Here is a 20,896-nt window from a genome sequence, read left to right as displayed (position 1 = left end):
AATAAACTACAAGGTGTCAATGGTGAGTTTTAAATTAATCAGAGATCTAGCCAAGGCAAAGTCTGAGTAAGTTGTATGTGTATTTTGCACAACTATTTTGATTTGGAATGCCAGTTCTCTTTTCATTGTGCGCTTTTCTTTTTGTGAACATTATTTTTTTGAGAGATAGGAATATGATTCTGTTGTGCTTTCACGAAATGATACTGTAGCGAATTAACTGTTCCGCCCAAATGCATAATGGGAAGTTGAGCAACCATGACTGTCAGTGTTGGCTGCAAATGGTATATATTCTGCATTGTGTTCAACAAAGCATGTTATGAAAAAGATCATCTCCTGTCATACCTACCCACGTCGCTTGCCATAATAGTTATGTTTGTTGTGCAAGAGTTGCTAAAGCGTATGCCAATAAACAGCGCAGTCTAGTGAACGCCCGTGTTTACTCGCATTTCTCTGCCTGTTAGTTTTCAATGGGCAAAAAAACGGCGTCATTGTAATATGTTTGTAGCAATACATGAGCGAGTCAATCCGCGCATGCGTTAATGCGTCAAATATTTTAACGTGAATTAATTACCGCTCGTTAACGCGATAAATTTGACAGCACTAGTTTAAACATGAAAAATATGAGCGCAGCCACTGTATGACGAACATGACGTTAGCCACGCCACACCTGTACAGCATAAAAACGCTGAAACATTTGAAACAGGAAAAAGTAGCAAAATAAAATAGGTACACACTCTTTATAGTTTCTGTCCCCGTTCAATCTGTCGCTGTTTTCTGTTTCTGTCTGAGAATCATACAAAGCCCACTTCACTTCCTGGGACCATTAAAGCTTGTTCCCCCAATAGCCGTTCAGAGCAGAGTAGCCTATGCGTGACAAATAGGTGGGGCAATTAGATACTCCCATTTGATTGATCGAAGTAGCACTTGCATTTAAAAATGTCTGACAACAGCTATTTCTATGTTTTTCTCTCCACTACTACACATTTAAAAATTAATTTCTGACTTTCCACGATATTAAGGCCACATTTACACAACAACAATCTTGCGCAATAAAGCAAAAGTGGCGTTTTGTTCATGTTGAAGGCAGTGCTCTATGTCAAATACTTTTTACGGTGCTTTAAAAACGCCACGTGATTGAACAGGCTGGCGTCATCATAGATTGTTGTAATGGAGTCGTGATTATTGTTGCGACGTCTCATTGGTGAAATTGGTAGAGCTACTCTTGGCATCGCTAGCAAAAAATAATAAATCTAATACACAGAATAAAGAAGAAAAATGTAACGACTCTTGTGTAGCCCGAAGTAGTGGAGTAAGAGTAACGTTTCTTCATTAACGTTTCTTCACAAATCTACTCAAGTAAAACGTATGGCTTAGTATAACTACTCTTAGAAATACATTTTCCTCAAAAAGTTACTCAAGTAAGTGTAACGGAGTAAACGTAATGCGTTTCTACCCACCTTTGGTTTACAGTCGATACATTATCACAAATTTTATGAAAATATTTTATAAAGGTTACAGGTTGAGAAGTTACTTAGTGTTGCTTTAAGTAATTGAAATTTTAAGAACATCTTTTGAAAATATCACAAAAAGGCAAAACTGTAATTTGCCAAACCGCATGGCGACAGAGAGCAAAGCTTCTGGGGCAAAATCATATGGACAAAAACAAAAGTAAAACTTTTTATGGTGTCGGAGGGCACACACTGTTGGACTCAAATGCACAAGACGAGTGGGAGTGGCAGGTTTAAATAAACAGTTTATGTAAAGGAAACGTGAAAACAGGAAGGCTTCGGAGTTCCCAAAAAACACAACTGGGAGCGAGGACGGTAGAAGAAAAGAACAAGACGAAAATTTGATTTAAGTAAAAAAAATCCAATTTATTGCCAAGTTTTCTCACACCCTTGAATATGGTATCCCGGTTGTGGCTCTGTTGTACAATTAGCGTCTTTAGTGGACAAGCTGAAACTCCCGGCGTTTCATTATCCACATCTTCAATCCTTGGTTGACGCTCAGTAGTTGTTGTCGCTTTGGAAAGCTCAGGTTAGAAAAAAAATACGTATATCCATCTAGTTTCTTCTGTCCTCAGGTGGTTTTGGCTAAGCAAAGCAAATGACCATCTCTAAGGTGCTAGTCACATGATCTGTTCAAAAATTAATTTTGACTGATTATAGAAATATTTTTTTGTTCATTTCATTAATTTTTGTTGTGTTTTACTGCTTTACAACTTTTATATACAGCATTTTGTCCCGGCATAGTCTTAATTTTAAATTCATGTACCGCAGTACCGCTAAATACAAAGTTAATTCATTCCAGGACCTTGTTTGTAAGGCGAAATGGTCGTATGTCGAGCAGGATTTTCCCATATGAATACATTATACATTATAACTCCATTAATTCCTTCCATAGCCCTGGTACTATTACAAATTGCAATTACACATAGCAAAACAAATAAATTATTAATAGAAACCGGAATAATAAAATAATAATAATTACTGTAATAATGTAACGAATCGTTTACTTTCACTTTTAATGTTTTGTTGAGAACGCGGTCAACTGTGGTGGACATTAGGTGTATTGCGTTAGACAAGTTCTGAAAAAAATGATAAAAACCTGACTAAGCTGGCAATTTCTTTGGCGATGTTACAACAATAATAATTGTCACCTTAACTTATAAAGACTGGCGAACGGAGGTCGGAGGACGACCGTGGCGATCGTAGACATTCTACAACTGTATTGTTAAGCCAGTCCACGGATGCGCACCCCACGCTCATATTTTTTCTATCATTTGCATCTTCATTTCAATGGTTTTTCCTTTTTTTTTTACCAGCTGTACCAACCTTTTTGAAACCTGTGTTGATTTCTCTCACAAGAGAAATCCACCGTGCATTCGTCTGTGGCGCTGTCATGTCGTCGTATTTCGAGCATGTCGTCGGATGTAGAAACAAATGGCGAGTCAGATTTTATCTCAAAACATCGGGCGTCGAAGCGATCGTATGTCGAGGTACCACTGTATTGGAAAGTCAATTACATGCAATGACAATTTCGGCCACCAGGTGGGGGCATAGCCCCTCTGGCCCCGCCTTAATCTCCGCGTATGGGTGGGCGCATGATAAACAGGTGTGGGCAATCAGGTAATTAGGAGAGGAATGACAAACAGAGGAACCCACCAAAATAAAACTGAATAGGAACAAACATTCATCAAAGTGAAACATTCAGCAGATATGTTGCCAAATGAAAAATTAAGCATACCAAGAGAAGTACACTGCCTTACTGTAAAACATGGAGGCGATACTTTATGAGCTCTGACTCTGAAAGGTCTTTTTTGGCGAAAAGCAGAGGTGGAGCCTGACTGCCTGGTTCAACCCATTTTTACTGTACATTTACTGACATCCAGCACTCCCTCAAACAGACACAGAAGGCCACATCCACACATATTAGATAATGAATTTATAAATAGACAAATCAAGTTTGGGATGAAACCTGATTGAGAAGGATGGCCAGGTCAAAGGGGCGACTATATGCATGCATCGCACTGATAGTGCTCTTCTGCGTCATTGTCGTGTCTGTATGCATCAGTCAATTTACGAGGCGTGGATGTCCAAAAGATTCCTTCTCTCATGGTGCAGTCGCTGCAGACACTGGCACATGTTCACAGATTGGACGGTAAGTGACATTTCTCGTTCGTTTGATCATAGTCCAGGTGAGACAGAGGAAAAAAGACACAACGAATTGCGACATTGAGTCAAAGGGAAATTTGCGTCCGCCCACTCGAAAAGTCAATCTTATCACCTGCACTTAATGCACGTGAATAGGCCGACGTCAAAGACCTGCGCAAACCTCCTTTAAAATAAAAGCCAATAGGCAGATAAATACTTGGAATAAATATTTGAATTGTAATAACAAATATCTGTTATTAGGCAACCAAGCCACTTCTAGGAGACAGTAAACTGTTCCAGGATTGCAATTTTCAAACCAGGAAGTTTTATTTATAAAGCATTTGATAAAGGATTTTCATTAAATATCTACAAACTCAGGTGCAATATGATTGTTATTTTTCAGGGACATGCTTCAAAAAGGGGGTTCAGCGGTAGATGGCGCCATTGCTGCGCTGGTCTGCACTTCTCTCCTGAACCCACAGAGTATGAGCCTCGGGGGCGGAGCCATTTTCACAGTGATGGATAGCGCTGGTGCCTAGTACCACAGTCATTCATGCATTCTTCTAATAAGCCGAAATCAGAAGTGAAAACAACTTATCTTCTCTTTTCTAAGGCAAAGTAAAAATCATCAACGCCAGAGAGCGTGTCCCTGGGAAGTATAATGCTGACACACTGAAGTCCTGTCCCAATCCCCCCAGGTTCGTGGCAGGTATACCACAGTTTATTTGCATTAATGGTACAGTTTTATTTTCCGACAAATTTATGGCCCATAGTTTTAACTTATATATTTATTGTTTTTATTTATTTTAAAAAAATACATATATTTATTGGTTTCTTCTTTTAATAAATAAATAACATCTTTTAAAAAGAAATATTGAAAAGAAAAAGTGAGTTTGATTGTTAATATTTGCAATCACTTTCATATTTACATATTTATTGTAATTCTTGCACTGCTCACTTGATTTAGATGTACATCACAAAAAAACCCATCTGGTTTGAGACTGATAGATATACATATAGTATATATGGAAAAAAAAAAAAAAGAAAAGACTGTGGAACAAAACATGCTACCTGACGAGTAGCGAAAACAATTCACAGTCTACCAAATGTAGGAGAAAAATGAAGTACAGACAAATTGGTAGAGGAGGTAGTACAACGGTAGCGCCAACAAACTAGCATGGCAGAATTCAATACGGATTTGAAGACTGTTAATCACATTGCACACAGGTGCGTACCTATAGATATCACATATTAGTGCCCCCCGGAATCAACAATTTTGCAATCACGGAATTTAGCGCATGTTTTAATGTCATATCAAAACAGTCCATGGAAAACAAGGCGAGGTGCAGACTATTACATTTTACCTGTAGTTTTCTTCACGGCCCTAGATGCAGTTTGTTAAATAGCACCCAAAAGAAACTGCATTTTATTGCCTGACTGAATGCTAACATTTTTTCCCAGCAGTCAATAGTAATATTTATTTAAAAAAAAACAAAAACAAAACGTGGATAATTTACCCTTTGTTTTAATGGTTTAGTTCAATGCAATGTTCTGTGCTTTACAAGGTTTTTTTCCCCCCTGCTGCATAATGTAAGTCTGTGTACGATATCCAAGTGGCAAGCTTCCACTTATCTTTCCTTAAATATCACCTCTGCCCCAAACCCATTCTTTGCAAATAAATCCGCCCAAGAGTGCAAATAGTTTCATAACTGAATATTCATGTCATTATTGTGTAAAATTTAGGGCTGTCAAACGATTAGAATTTATAACCGAGTTAATCACAGCTTAAAAATTAATTAATCGTAATTAATCGCAATTCAAACCATCTATAAAATATGCCATATTTTTCTGTAAATTATTGTTGGAATGGAAAGATAAGACACAAGACGGATATACTGTATACATTCAACATACTGTACATAAGTACTGTATTTGTTTATTATAACAATAAATCAACAAGATGGCATTAACATTATTAACATTCTGTTAAAGCGATCCATGAATAGAAAGACCTGTAGTTCTTAAAAGATAAATGTTAGTACAAGTTATAGAAATTATTTATTAAAACTCCTCTTAATGTTTTCGTTTTAATAAAGTTTGTAAAATTTTAAATCAAAAAATAAACTAGTAGCTCGCCATTGTTGATGTCAATAATAATTATGGAGCTGAAACCCATGAAATCAGTCGCACCCAAGCGCCAGCAGAGGGCGGCAAAACACCAAAAAACACAAGTAACAAGTGGAAATGACACTTTGCTGTCATTTTAATCTGAGCGGGGCATGTGCGTTAAATGCGTCAAATATTTTACTGTGTTAAAAAAAAATAATTAACACCCGTTAATGCGATAATTTTGACAGCCCTAGTAAATTTGCTTTATTACTGTTCATTTTATTTTTTAATTGCCTGTGGAAAGAATTTCAAGCCACAAAATCAATAATTGCTCTCTGCAAAATCAGGATTGTGCTCTGTGAAATAGAATAGGATATAATATAATATAATATAATATAATATAATATAATATAATATGAGCAGCACTGTGCCTAAGTGGTTAGCACATCTGCCTCACAGTTCTGAGATCAAGGGTTCAATCCCGGGCTTCGGCCTTCCTGTGTGGAGTTTTCATGTTCTCCCCGTGCCTGCGTGGGTTTCCTCCGGGAACTCCGGTTTCCTCCCACGTCCCCAAAACATGCATGGTAGGCTGATTGAAAACTCTAAATTGTCCGTAGTTGTGAGTGTGTGCGTGAATGGTTGTATGTCTCCTTGTGCCCTGCGATTGGCTGGCAACCAGTTCGGGGTGTCCCCTGCCTACTGCCCGTAGTTAGCTGGGATGGGCTCCAGCACCTCCGCGACCCTCGTGAGGAAAAGCGGCGTGGAAAATGAATGAATGAATGAATAATATAATACAATACATTTTTATTTAACAGACTCATTGTCCAAATCACTACAACACAACACAAGAGAACAAAAACATAATAATAAAAACAATAAAAATAATCAGAATCAGAATAGAATAGAAATCCTTTTTTGTCATTGTACAGAGTAGCTTCGGCATAATGCTTAATGTTTTTCGCCGCTGATTCCTTGGTGGACTAACATATATAAAGCGAGATGTTTAAAGGCGGAGTCGTCAGCGTAAGTAACTGGCGGCCACCTTTTTTCAGGAAAATTCGTAAAGTTAGTGATTCCCTCCACTAAAATACTCTTAATTTGTTGAATTTTTACCAGATTTAAAAACAGTTTGGTTTATAACAAACCATATAAACGAGGGTATGATTCAGGCTAGATGTTGAAAAATCTATTATAATTATTTTTAAGTACACAGTTAATTTACTGCATCTTTGACATTTATGAAAACCAACCGTTTGAAAATCGGTTGAGAAGTGGAAAAAGTACACTCTCCATTTACTAAACTGTTATCGAAATCATCGCAAGATACTGTAGCCGACAAGTGATGACGCTCATCTGCATTAGTTCACAGCGTACATCAGACACCTACAAGTAGTTTTATATACAGAATACTGTATGATATGTATGTGTGCACCTCGATGCTCAAGTCCTCATTACATCAATTGTAGGCAAATCAGTTCTACACAAAATCAGGCAGAAAACAAAACAAAACAAAACAGGAATGTTGCATGCTTTGTATTTCAGTGGCTCCCTCTCCCACTGGTGTATGGATTGGAATCCCAGGAGAACTCCGTGGTTATGAAGAAGCACACAGGCTTTATGGCAAGTTGCCATGGGCAACACTCTTCCAGCCAAGCATCAAGTTAGCCAGACAGGGGTTTCCAATTCCAAAAATCCTTGGTCAATACCTGCCTCTGATTCCTTCCAATGAGTCGCAACCACTTCGGTAGGCTACAAAGAAGCACCAACACAACATCCTAACTCAGGGGTCTCCAAACTGGTCCTCGGGTCCTGTGGGTCCTGGTTTTTGTTCCTACTGATCAAGCACAGACAGTTTAACCCAGTGATCCCCAACCTTTTTAGCACCACAGACCGGTGTGATGTGGGCCCTTTTTTCACATACCAGCAACGTGTGGCAGAAATTTACAGTAAATATAAAATAACACGACGGGGCTAAAAACGAACACTAAGTGGAGGGAAAATGTAACTCACCATACACTGAATCAACCTTTTTAAAACAGCGGCCTCTCCTAAAATTTGACGAAAAATATCCTTGGTTGAAGGCATAATGAGTTCTTCTCCAATCGTGAACGGTTTCTTGGCTTTAGCGATACGATTCGCCACGAGGTATGATGCTCTCAGTGCCTTCACTTTTGTTGCCTTGTTTGCTAACTTTTAGCCATATGTTATGCAGAATGGACTTGATTGTAGGCTCCTCTTCTGGCTCAGCAGATTTTTTCCCCGTAAAAAGAGCTGCTGTTTTTCAGACATTTTCGTTAACGTTTGGGCTTACTATTTCCGAAATCTGAAGTGCCCACATCATAATCAAGAAAAAGCGCACATAGATATAAAAAACAGATGCTAGCATTTGTTTAAAGATAATATATTGATGTCATATAAAAAAAAAACACTACAAGATTTCCAAATCAGAGGTGTCAATTTCCTTCAAAACAATAAAATTAGGGCAGACATCAAAAGCAAATTCCCATCACTGGCAGGTACCCTTGATCTACCACCTTTTGTAAATATAATAGTAAATATCCTCCCTCAACAACAAAACTTTCAAACGTGTATAAATTATTCTCATGTAAAAACTCTACTTGTTTACCATTGAAAATTGAAAAATGGACAGTCCAGAAACCTGATTGATCTAGAGAAGATCTGTGTGAAGCAGTAGTGCAAAATCCCTGCTGCGGTGTGTGCAAACCTGGTGAAAAGTTATAGGAAACGTTTGACCTTTGTAATTGTAAACATAGGCTACTGTACCAAATACTGACATTGAATTTCTCAGGCGTTCAAATACTTAGTCATATGAAAAAAATAGGACACCCCATTAAAGATTCAGTTCTTTATTAAGAAATGTTTACATATCAGTGTCTGATCTTGTTTTGCAAAGAAAGTTTATTTCTAGATTTAATTGCAGGTAAACAACAAAAATTAACATAGTTTTACTCACTAAACCAAATATATCAACAAAAATGCATATTCTAACTGAGGAAAAAGTGATTCCACCCTACCACCTAATAGCTAGTGTTACCCCCTAACTTCGGTGAGACGCTTTTTGTAGCCATCTATCAGTCTTTAACATCGGTCTGAAGAAAGATTTCCCCACTCCTCAACGCAGAATACTTTCAGCTGTGAGATGTTTGAGGGGTTTCTTGCATGTAGAGCCCAATGGGATTAAGATCTGGGTTTTGACTCGGCCATTCCAGGACTCTCCATTTCTTTTCAGCCAGTCCTTGGTGGATTTACTGGTATTTTTTTGGGGTCATTGTCATGTTGCAGGGTCCAGTTCCCGCTTCAGCTTTAATTTTTTCACAGATGATCTCACATGTTCCTGAAACACCCTCTGATACAAGATAGAATTCATGGTGGCTTCACATTTGGTACAAGGTTATTTTACCGGAATGCTGTATTGGGTTTACGCCAAACATGTCCTATGTTTTGGTGTCCAAATAATTCAATTTTAGATTAATCTGTCCAAAGAACATTATTCCAGAAGTCCTGGCCTTTGTCTACAGTCACTCTGGCAAACTTCAGTCTGGCCTTTATGTTCTTCTTGGAGAGCAAAGGTTTCCTCCTTGCACACCCCCCATGAAGGTTAAACTTGTGAAATCTGTTTCTGATTGTAGAGGCATGCACTTCAACATCAACAGTAGCAAGAGCCTGCTGTTTCCCCCGTGATGACATTTTAGGGTTTTTGGAGACTTCTTTTAGCTTACTGCGGTCTGCTCTTGGGGTGAACTTTCTTGGACGACCAGACCTGGGAATGTTGGCAGTTGTTTTGAACGTCCTCCACTTGTAGACTACCTTCTGGACAGTGGAATGGCGGATTTTATATTCTTGACATCTTTTGAAATCCCTTACCTGACTCGCAAGCGTCCACAATCTTCTTTCTGAAGGCCTCAGACAGCTCTTTTGATGTCACCATGGTGTTCTCTCTCACTTCAACAGTCAGTCACTGTTGACAGTATTCTTGAGGAGTGGGAAAAACTTTCTTCAGACTGATGTTAAAGACTGGTAGATGGCTACAAAAGTGTCTTACCGAAGTTAAGGGGGTACAAGGGGGTAACACTATTAGGTGGTTAGGTGTCCTAACTTTTTCCTCAATTAGAATATGCATTTTTGTTGATGTATTTGGTTTAATGAGTAAAACTATGGTTATTTTTATTGTTTAGCTGCAATTAAATCACTGTCTTTTCCACAGATAAAAAAGATCAGACATTAATATGTGAACATTTCTTAATAAAGAACTGAATATTTAATGGTGTGTCCTAATTTTTTCACGTGACTGTATTTGCAGCAGTATAATTGTTTAAAAAATACACTGTGATTAATGGATTTTTTAAAAGATTATCTCTCACAGTGAACACGTGCCTACCATGAAAATTTCAAACCCGCCCATCATTTCTAAGTTTCAGAACTTGCAAAATCGCAGGGTGTTCAAATACTTATTTTGCTCACTGTACAAGTGATTCACATATTACTGGGTTCTACACTTCACATTGCTGATTTGTGTACGATTTGTGTATTTGACTCACCCGACCTCCTCTTTCTTCTCGACCCCCCCACACATGGTGTCCACTGGAAATACAATTAGCTAACAATACCGCCACTAGATTCATAGGTAGTGTAGGCGTTCAAAGTACAGTATTTCTTGTTGTTGTTTGTTCTTCTCTTCTTATGTCCCCCCATACTCCTTCCTGCTCGCTACTTTCTCCTAATGAACGAAACACAATGAATAATCACAGCGGAGTGTATCATACTGTACTCCCATGTGATACATCAAAACTGTTCAGACCATAAGGACACTCAGATTCCCATTTTCCGTGTCAAACAGCTGAACAGGACAGGTTAAAAGGAAAAAAAAAAGAGCCAATGGATTTCAATGACAACTTCCTATCCAGTTTTATTATTATATTTATAGAGTAGACAGACATATTGATGTGTCAAGAGGCACAGGCCATATTTCGTTCGTTAACAAATTATTTATTTCTCTGCGGCCCGGTAGCAAATGCGCCACGGACCGGTACTGGTCCCCGGGCCGGTGGTTGGGAATCCCTAGTTTAACCAATAAGGTTTCTGCTAAATCAAGATGCACCTGATTGTAATCAACTGATTACAATTGTTAGACACGACATTAGTGGAAAGTTTCATCTTGTTTTGGTGGAATGAAATCCTGCACCTACTGCGGCCCTACGTGGAATAGTTTGGAGACCCCTGTCCTAACTGAATACAGGTTATCCTAGTGGTTTTGCTTTGTCCATATCATCCATATCAGTTTGACACTCGCAAAGTCATCTACTGTACCTAATTACAGTATAGTATGTAATTTTGTTCAAATTGTACATTAGTGGAAAGTTTCATCTTGTTTTGGTGGAATGAAATCCTGCACCTACTGCGGCCCTAGGTGGAATAGTTTGGAGACCCCTGTCCTAACTGAATACAGGTTATCCTAGTGCTTTTGCTTTGTCCATATCATCCATATCAGTTTGACACTCACAAAGTCATCTACTGTACCTAATTACAGTATAGTATGTAATTTTGTTCAAATTGCACATCCTTTATGCAGTGTTACTATTACAGCTGTGTGAAAATTACTATTCCTACATTCGTCCTCTAGTGAGCTGTTCTCCGATGAAAATGGAAACCTGCTGCAAACAGGAGACATTGTAAAATTTGAGAAGCTAGCCGACACATTGGAAACCATTGCAAAACGTGGAGCAGATGTTTTCTACATTGGAAAAATCGCAGAAGATTTAGTCCGAGACATACAGGAGGCAGGTATTGTTGGATGACGTCAATCATGATCCATTTACAAACATTTTTTTATTCTCTTGTTATGTTAAAAAAGAAAACAAGTCCCTTTTGTAACCATCCTATTAAAAATTAAGCACCATCAGACCATTAGCGAGGACTTTTCAGAGTTCGAAAGATTGCAGCTTAAGTATATTCAACCATTATTGGTTTGTATTTAGAAAGCATACGATTTGTTTTCAGTGTAATTTTATAGTCATGTGATGAAATGACATTAAGACCTCTGTGACTTGAAAGACTTCTAGCAAAAGTTAGATTTTCCAAATTAGCCAAGTATTCGCTCTCATTCACTCTGTTATATACAGTGCATATGTGAACCAGAGGTGGGTAGAAACGCATTACATGTACTCTGTTACATTTACTTGAGTAACTTTTTGAGAAAAATGTACTTCTAAGAGTAGTTTTACAAAGCTATACTTCTTACTTTTACTTGATTAGACTTGTGAAGAAAAAAAATGCTACTCTTACTCCGCAACATTGGGCTACACGAGTTGTTACATTTTCCCTCTTTATTCTACATATTAAATTTTTTTTTTCTACCAGCGATGCCAAGAGTAGCTCGACTAATTTCACCAATGAGACGTGGAAACAATAATCACATGATTCCATTAAACCAATCAGACGCAAGCTTGCTGTTCTACGATCACGGCGGCCTGTTCGATCACGTGGGGTCTTTAAAGGACTGTAAAAATGAAGTATTTGACATAGAGCGCTACCCTCAGCATGACTCGAAAGGTGGATTAAAACCTCTCTCCCAGTTTTTATTTGGCACTGATTGACCACGGAAAACCGGAGATATGATCCTTTTAATTTCATAATAGTAACTTTTCAAGGAACTATTCAAACTAGGAACTATTTTCTCCACTAGAGGGCACTCATGCTCTTTGGATGAATAATGCTTAATTTGTTTTTTTTCCTCTCGCCATGATTCAGATTTTTTTTTTTTTTTTTAGTATTTCTCAGGCTTAATGTGGTTATGTAATGGGTTATTGTGCAGTATCATTATAACAACAGTTTATAAAAAAATAATTTAAAAAATACCCCCCTAAAAAAACATTGTTTAAAAGAAAAAAAATCAAACAAAAATAAGCAGTTACTCACAATGTTACTTATTACTTGAGTATTTGTTTCACTGGATACCCTTTTTTACTTGCACTTGAGTGCATTTTTTGGATGACTACTTTTATTTGAATAATATTATTTTGATGTAACGCTACTCTTAAGGCCGAGTTTTGCTTCCGCGTCAGACCTGCACCGTCAAGGAAGACCCGATTTACGACCCTGCGCCGTAGCCTGACGTGTACCTATTGATTTCTCAAACCCTAGCGTCACTTCAATGCATATGACGTGGCGGAAATGGACTGTCATTGGTCCGCTCGGACTTTTGTTTCCGGTTCAGCGCGAAATCAGCGCCATTGTAAAACATTATTTTTCTTCACGCAAAAATGGACCAAGCCGACAGGAGTATCATCGAAGAGCAAGTCTCGTCAAGAGATCATAAAGATTGCCAAATGGCAAGGTCAGCGATTGAATAAAAAAATGGAAGAACTACCGAGAGGCGTGTGTTCGGATTCGAGTGGCCACACGAAGTGGTGACCCAGTCGGCCAAAAACTGCCAGCTTTTTATCACTTTATGTCGTATTTTCTGTTGGTGCGCTTCATCATTTATTGTGTACATATGATTGCTGTGAGTTTGTGACTTATTTACGTGTCACACTTCAAGTATATGAAGAATAAAGCATAGGTTTGGTGTCAAAAGAATTGTTTTAATGTTTAATTTTCAACAACAGACAGTTCACACACAATACATCATCACTGATTGAGAGTGCCTCGGTGCTTTTATGATCACATTAACATCAAGGCTTCCGACGCAGTTTGGGAAGTTCCATAGACGCCAGAAATCTGCTATGACTTCTCACTGGCTGGTTGTAGAACAGGGCACACAAATCTGGCTGGAGGGCTTTGCAGAACTCTGACAAAACGCTGGACTCAGTGCTCAACGGCAGTTTGAAGCTAGCCGCCACAGCTAGTTGGTTTTCACCCGAGGCTACTCTCTATGCGGCATCAAAAGTTGGAAAGACCGCCTCGAAACAGTCTTCTGCGTCGGCTGCGCCTCAACAGTTGTATGATCAACATTTATTCAATGTTGATGAGCTGAAGAGCCACATTCAAGAGTTCCATCTTGCATTGTTTATTTTTTTCTCCGTTAAACTAGACAAGAGGAAGTCAACAAGCATGCCCCAAAACCGTAAAAACATAACGCAACAACCCTCTACTGGCTTGGCGGTGAATTACAGAGCAATGCGTCACCTGGCCGTAGAATCATCGAATGTCGAATGGCGCCGTAGTCGCTGCCCCGTCACCGCAACGCGGGAGCATAACACAGGCTTTACTAGAGTAAAATTTTTGGCTACTCTACCCACCTCTGATGTGAACTTAGAATACCCTCCATAAAACCAAGCTTTTAACCCAGAACTAAACATAAAAACTAATTGTACTTATTTTACTTTTGCATTTGAACTAATTAGTCTGTAATTCAAAATGCTCCACGTTTCTTTGTTTCTGCTCAGGAGGGGCAGTAACATTGGAAGACTTGGCATCCTACAGAACAACCGTTAGTGATGCCTGGACTATTCCTTTGGGAGAATACCAGATGTATAGCGCTCCACCACCAGGAGGAGGCAACATCCTTAATTTCATACTAAACATCATGAAAGGTTACTTTAGCACTCAGGCCACATCTGCAGCTCTGCAAAAATCAAATACCGACTCAGTGACAGTTGAGAGTGTGCTGTATGAGCAGACATTTTTTTTTCTTTCTTTTTTTTTTAGGATATGACCTGAAACCGACATCACTGAGAGGTGAACAAAAATCACTGTTTTATCACCGCTACATAGAAGCACTCAAATTTGCCAACGGATTAAAGAAATATTCCAATGATCCTGTATACAGTGCAGTAAGTTCATACTGTATATTTTTTGTAAAATGCAAGAAGTCAATTAGTCAGTAGGCAAATAACGTGTTCCAATTATGATACTACTGTATATGAAATATGAACAGTCTGTATTCACTGCTTCTCCTCACAAAGGTTGGGGGTGTACCATGCATGTTTTTGGGATGAAAAGGAAAACAAAGTCAGACAATTACAATTAAAAACAACAGCACTATAAGAAAGGAAGTCTAACAATGAAGGACAACATACAGTCGGGCGAATAAGTATTTAGTCAACCACTAATTGTGCAAGTTCTCCCACTTGAAAATATTACAGAGGCCAGTAATTGTCAACTTGGGCAAACCTCAACCATGAGAGACCGAATGTGGAAAAAAACAAACAGAAAATCACAATGATTTTTAAAGAATTTATTTGCAAATAATGGTGGTAAATAAGTATTTGGTCAATACCAAAAGTTAATCTCAATACTTTGTTATGTACCCTTTGTTGGCAATAACGGAGGCCAAACATTTTCTGTAACTCTTCACAAGCTTTTCACACACTGTTGCTGGTATGTTGGCCCATTCCTCCATGCAGATCTCCTCTAGAGCAGTGATGCTTTGGGGCTGTCGTTGGGCAACACGGACTTTCAACTCCCTCCGCAGATTTTCTAAGGGGTTGAGATCTGGAGACTGGCTAGGCCACTCCAGGACCTTGAAATGCTTCTTACGAAGCCACTCATTTGTTGCCCTGGCTGTGTGTTTGGGATCATTGTCATGCTGAAAGACCCAGCCACGTCTCATCTTCAATGCCCTTGCTGATGGAAGGTGATTTTCACTCAAAATCTCTCGATACATGGCCCCATTCATTCTTTCCTTTACACAGATCAGTCGTCCTGGTCCCTTTGCAGAAAAAAAGCCCCAAAGCATGAAGTTTCCACCCCCATGCTTCACAGTGGGTATGGTGTTCTTCAGATGCAATTCAGTATTCTTTCTGCTCCAAACATGAGAAGCTGTGTTTCTACCAAAAAGATCTATTTTGGTTTCATCTGACCATAACACATTCTCCCAGTCCTCTTCTGGATCATAGAAATGGTCTCTAGCGAACCGCAGGTGGGCCTGGAAGTGTACTGGCTTCAGCAGGGGGACACGTCTGGCAGTGGAGGATTTGAGTCCCGAGCGGCGCATTGTGTTACTGCCTTTGTTACTGTGGTCACAGCTCTCTGTAGGTAATTCACTAGGTCCCCCCATGTGGTTCTGGGATTTTTGCTCACCGTTCTTGTTATCATTTTGACGCCACAGGGTGAGATGCATGGAGCCCCAGATCGAGGGAGATTATCAGTGGTCTTGTATGTCTTCCATTTTCTAATAATTGCTCCCACAGTTGATTTCTTTACACCAAGCGTTTTACCTATTGCAGATTCAGTCTTCCCAGCCTGGTGCAGGTCTACAATTTTGTCTCTGGTGTCCTTCAACAGCTCTTTGGTCTTGTCTGTGGACAAGTGTTTTTTATACCGGTAGTGAGTTAAAACAGGTGCCATTAATACATGTAACTAGTGGAGCCTTATTAGACCTCGTTAGAAGTTAGACCTCTTTGACAGCCAGAAATATCGCTTGTTTGTAGGTGACCAAATATGTATTTTCCACTCTTATTTGGAATTAAATTCTTTAAAAATCAAACAATGTGATTTTCTGTTTTTTTTCCCCCATATTCTGTCTCTCGTGGTTGAAGTTTACCCATGTTGACAATTACAGGCCTCTCTAATCTTTTCAAGTAGGAGAACTTGCACAATTGGTGGCTGACCAAATACTTTTTTGCCCCACCGTAAGTCTGATAAAAGAACAAATTTCAAATTTCACTTTTTCAAGTTGTGGTTCTTGTGACACACACATTATGTTCTGTTTTTCTTCCGGCTGACAAAGAATATCACCAAGTACAGTTTCGCCGATCACATCCGCAGTTTAATCAGCGACAAAATGTCACATGAGCCGCAGTATTACGACATGACACCCTTCCTGGAGAGTATGGGCACCACACATGTCTCAGTGCTGGCCCAGGATGGATCTGCTGTGTCTGTCACCAGCAGCATCAACCACCTGTCAGTTTACCAAGAAAACTGAATCCATTGTGTTGCTACTGTGGACGTGAGTAGTTTTTCATTCTTTATTTTCTCAGATTTGGCTCAAGAGTCTTATCGACCAGCACAGGAGTCATCCTCAACAGTCAGCTGTGTGATTTCTGTGAAAGAGTTGATCGCTTAGTCGCAGGTAGGCCCAAATGCCAATGTACCAGTACATAAGTGTGAATTGTCTGTCACAAGTATGACCGACATCAGTGATCCCTAACCAACTGGCCCGTGGCGCATTTGCTTCCAGGCCACAGAGAAATAATAAATCACTTGTTAACGCCCGCAATCTGGCCTGTATCTTTTGACACATCAATATGCCTGTCTACTCTATTTACTAATCCGAGTAGAGATTTGTGTACGTCCCCCTTGTCATCCACTGTCTAGTGGATGGCCGCCATTACTGGGGTGTTTGCACACCTCTAGCAGCCCAGCGTTAGTCAATGTAAACAGTAATATTAGCTGCTGTTGGAAGTGTGCTGTGGGCGGCGACCTCTTTAAAGCGCTTTTTTATGGGGAAAAGGCCACCTGCTCAACCAGAAGAGGAGCCTACAACCAAGTCCATTTTGCATAATATGTGGCTAAAAGCTAGCAAACGAGGCAACAAAATCGGATGCACTGAGAGTGTTATACCTCGTGGTGAACCATATTGCTAAAGGCAAGAGACCTTTCACGATTGGAGAACAACTTATTATGCCTGCGACCAAAGATAATTTCTTTCAAGTTTAAAAAGTAAAAAAAAAAGCTGTCAACAAAGGTTAATTTAGCATATGGTGAGTCACATTTCCCCTGCACTTAATGTTCATTTTTAGACCCTTCATGTTAATATAAAATTTACTATAATTTTCTGCCACACATTGCCGGTCCGTGAAAAAAAAGAAAGGCCCACATTACACCGGTCCGTGGTGCAAAAAAGTTTGGGGACCAACTGACCTACATGACCAAATTTGTAATGTTTACATATCGATGCCTTCTTAAAATAAACGCCTAGGTAATTTTTTAATGATTTTTGTAGGATTTGTTAAAAATGGAAACTTTTGCAGTTTTTTTGTATTTACTAAGAATTTTTGTTAAAAAAAATACTTGCAACTAGTATAAGGTTGAAGAAGATAATGATGTGTAGACGCCAGGTAATAATTATTATTGTATTCTTAGTAGAGTGATCCCTCGTTTTTCGCAGTTAATAATGGGGACCAGAACCCGCTGTGATACGTGAAAAACCGCAAAGTAGCGCCCCCCCCCAAAAAGATTTTTTTGGGGGGCTCCAATGTATTTATTCAGATTTAACATTGGAAAGAGATACTTATAAGAGGTTTTTTTCAACTTATTATTATTTTTTTTTTTACCCCAAAGTATAATAAACCCCTCCAAACTTTTAAGTATATAAATACATATTTTAATAGATATTTTTTAAGCACTTCAAATGTAATAATTATGATAAGTTTCAAACATGTTACTGTCCCCCCGAATATTTTTTAAACAAGAATAAAGTAGAAAAACACTTTTCTTTATGAAATGCTTCATTGAGTGAATCCACTCAAATCTGCTCAAGCTGCTCACTTACACACAATGAGCAACTGTTTAACAAGTTAACGATGATTGACACATGTGGCGCTTTGAAGCTTCGACTTCCAAGCATCTGTGGCAAGATGAAACATTGAAACCTCAGTCAATCATCATTAACTTTAATAAGCAACTCCAGTGCACTGCCTGACCAACAAAGAGCAGCAGGAGTGAGAGTGAGACTACGTGATCGGCTCGGGACGGCTCATCTGTATTTATTTTTTTTTAATTGAAAAAAAATTCCGCGTTTGACTGAGAGCGCCAAGTTTGCAGCGCGAAGTAGCGAGGATCAGTGTATTTCTAATTATTTGTACTATTAATCAGTATTGTAATTTTTAATATGAATAGTTTAAAAAAAAATCAAATTCATCAATTGATAAAATGTTCATCAAAAACAAAATTAATATAATCACAATAATAGAATACAATTACAATGGTTATGGCCGTGATTAAATTCCAAGGTGCATTAAAAAAAAAAAAAATTACATCATCGTACATTTCATTGCCTACCATTAGGACCGATAGACATCCAATTAATTTCAGACTGGGACGACTGGCTGTGAATGCTCATGCTTCCCTGCCATGGACTGTGCTAGACGTCCATTCTATTTTGACTGGGAGGTCTGGCATCGATCATTCGTTGCTAGCCTCTCCCAGTCAAAATGGATTTGATATCTAGCGTTGTTAATGGTAGCCAATGATTTAAATGAGTCCCCTTTGTGCCATGAAACCATTTCCTATAATAGTCATTTTAAATATGATCTTAGAGATGCTGACCAGCTGGGAAAATATATTTTTAAGATGATTAAAAATGGAAAAAATGATTGACGTTACGAAACATCCTGAACCATCTGCACTGTGTGTGTCTATCCTGAAAGGTCAGAATGATTGTCAGTAATTCTTTTTGTGCAAGAATCAGATGGACATGAAATGTGGAAAAATGTCATCTTCCAAAATGTCAGTTCTTCCCATTTAAAAAATGACATGTGCTTTATACAATTTCTAGGCTATAAATATCCCCTCTGCAAAGATATTCAGTGGAGCAGCTGTGATCCTGCATAGTCAAAAGACGCCTGCTGATTGCATTTGCAGATTTTGCACCCATTATTTTCATGCATTATCACATTGATGAATCCAATAGTGGCTGTCAAGGTTTTTTCCCCCTCATTGCAGGGGACCAGCCTCCTTCATCCATGGCTCCTACTGTGCTCAAGTCCAAGTCAAAGGTGCTGGTTATTGGATCCACAGGCGGTAGCATGATCACCACTGGAATGGCTTCAGTGCGTGGCAATGCAAAGTGCTTCTAACAATGACTGCTCTCAATGTGTCATAGCATGTTCTTTGTTCACAATTGTGTCATCTGCCTGATGTATAATTATCCTTTTCAGGCAATTATGAACAACCTTTGGTTAGGAAAGAGCCTTAAGGAGGCAATTGCTGCTCCAGTTCTTTATGTCGATTCTGAAAATGCAGTGAAGTTTGAATCCAACTTTGATAAGGTGATGAACCGAATGCATGCTTTTGGCCTTGCTGTACCGGCTAAATCTTTTTTCATTGTCTTTCAGGACGTAATCGAGGATCTGAAAACTCTAGGACAAATTCATAAACCTACTAGGAAGTTTTTCAATGTTGTAAATGCTGTGGAGAAGGAGGGTGGATGCATCAGTGCAGTGTCTGATGCAAGGAAAATGGGTAAAGCAGTTGGTTACTGATGGTTTGGCAGCAAAATTTGAGGAGGTAAATTAATACAGCACCTACTGTTGAATGTTACGTTGCTACACGAAAGCACAAAAAAAGACCAAAATATATAATACTTTGATCTTAAAATACAGATACCTCTTTTTGTGCAATTTACTGCATTGATGATCAGATATATTATTCTTTTACTTTTATTAATTTCAAAAGTATTTTTCCTACTGGTGGGTTTAGGGTTTGGGTAAGTAGAGGCATAAAATATATCATTGTGGTAAATTCCAATAAAACCTGTATGCACTATTGTAATATGATACATTTGATTAAATTAAATTGAATGAAAAAAAAAAAAACCTAGACATTTAATGTATAGAAATAAGTTACCTGTGTTTCAAACCTATTTGGACAATAAAAAAGGGAGCCAAGATTATTATGCTTCCATCATGCCCTGAATATGATACTGAACTATGGTGTTTATAAGGATTGGCTTTTTGGTCTGTATTTGTTAAAAACATATACAAAATTTGGAATTTTGTACGTGGTTCAAATAAGTCAAAGACTTTAAACTTGATTGGCATTTCTAGCAGATGACATGACACGTTTCCCCCACACCAAAAATGATTTAATAAGACATGTAAGACATACTTTGCATTAATTCTCCTTTAACAAGAAAGTTTTCTTTTTATGATGAGCAACTCTGTAAAATATCACCTCATGAACTGTTGGATGTCGTATTGTTTAAATTGCCCAAAAATGAAAGGACAAAATACCTGGTGCTGAAAATGCCAGTATTTTTTTTTCACTTGGACGGTAACACTTGACGGAGGACACTGATGTTATTCATTTCCTACTGAAATATTGCAGTTGCTGCTATAATAAAAGCCATTTTGGGGTGGTTCTGTTGCTGTGCAACATGAAATTTAGACCTCAGGGGGTGTGACAGTCATACTGTGCTGTTGAACTTATGGGAGCCACCTGTTGTAAAT

General features: G+C 38.6%; 1 protein-coding gene across 2 annotated transcripts in view; it reads left to right on the top strand.

Moving 5' to 3' along the window:
• Nucleotides 1–3,402: 3,402 nt before the first annotated feature.
• Nucleotides 3,403–20,896, top strand: part of ggt5a (gamma-glutamyltransferase 5a) — a 32,917-nt gene continuing 15,423 nt past the window's right edge. For both annotated transcript variants that reach the window (XM_057831584.1, XM_057831583.1), the window contains exons 1-12: nucleotides 3,403–3,660; nucleotides 4,057–4,184; nucleotides 4,267–4,362; nucleotides 7,305–7,506; nucleotides 11,404–11,564; nucleotides 14,168–14,314; nucleotides 14,430–14,554; nucleotides 16,453–16,628; nucleotides 16,706–16,797; nucleotides 19,392–19,498; nucleotides 19,607–19,717; nucleotides 19,784–19,955. In XM_057831584.1, the coding sequence (XP_057687567.1) occupies nucleotides 3,491–3,660; nucleotides 4,057–4,184; nucleotides 4,267–4,362; nucleotides 7,305–7,506; nucleotides 11,404–11,564; nucleotides 14,168–14,314; nucleotides 14,430–14,554; nucleotides 16,453–16,628; nucleotides 16,706–16,797; nucleotides 19,392–19,498; nucleotides 19,607–19,717; nucleotides 19,784–19,930 (1,662 nt within the window). In that variant the 5' untranslated portion in view covers nucleotides 3,403–3,490 and the 3' untranslated portion in view covers nucleotides 19,931–19,955. The remainder of the gene's footprint in view (nucleotides 3,661–4,056; nucleotides 4,185–4,266; nucleotides 4,363–7,304; nucleotides 7,507–11,403; nucleotides 11,565–14,167; nucleotides 14,315–14,429; nucleotides 14,555–16,452; nucleotides 16,629–16,705; nucleotides 16,798–19,391; nucleotides 19,499–19,606; nucleotides 19,718–19,783; nucleotides 19,956–20,896) is intronic.

Source organism: Corythoichthys intestinalis, chromosome 3, assembly GCF_030265065.1.
Source record: "Corythoichthys intestinalis isolate RoL2023-P3 chromosome 3, ASM3026506v1, whole genome shotgun sequence".
NCBI classification, from domain to species: domain Eukaryota; kingdom Metazoa; phylum Chordata; class Actinopteri; order Syngnathiformes; family Syngnathidae; genus Corythoichthys; species Corythoichthys intestinalis.
This window is presented reverse-complemented; position numbering and strand designations above follow the sequence as displayed.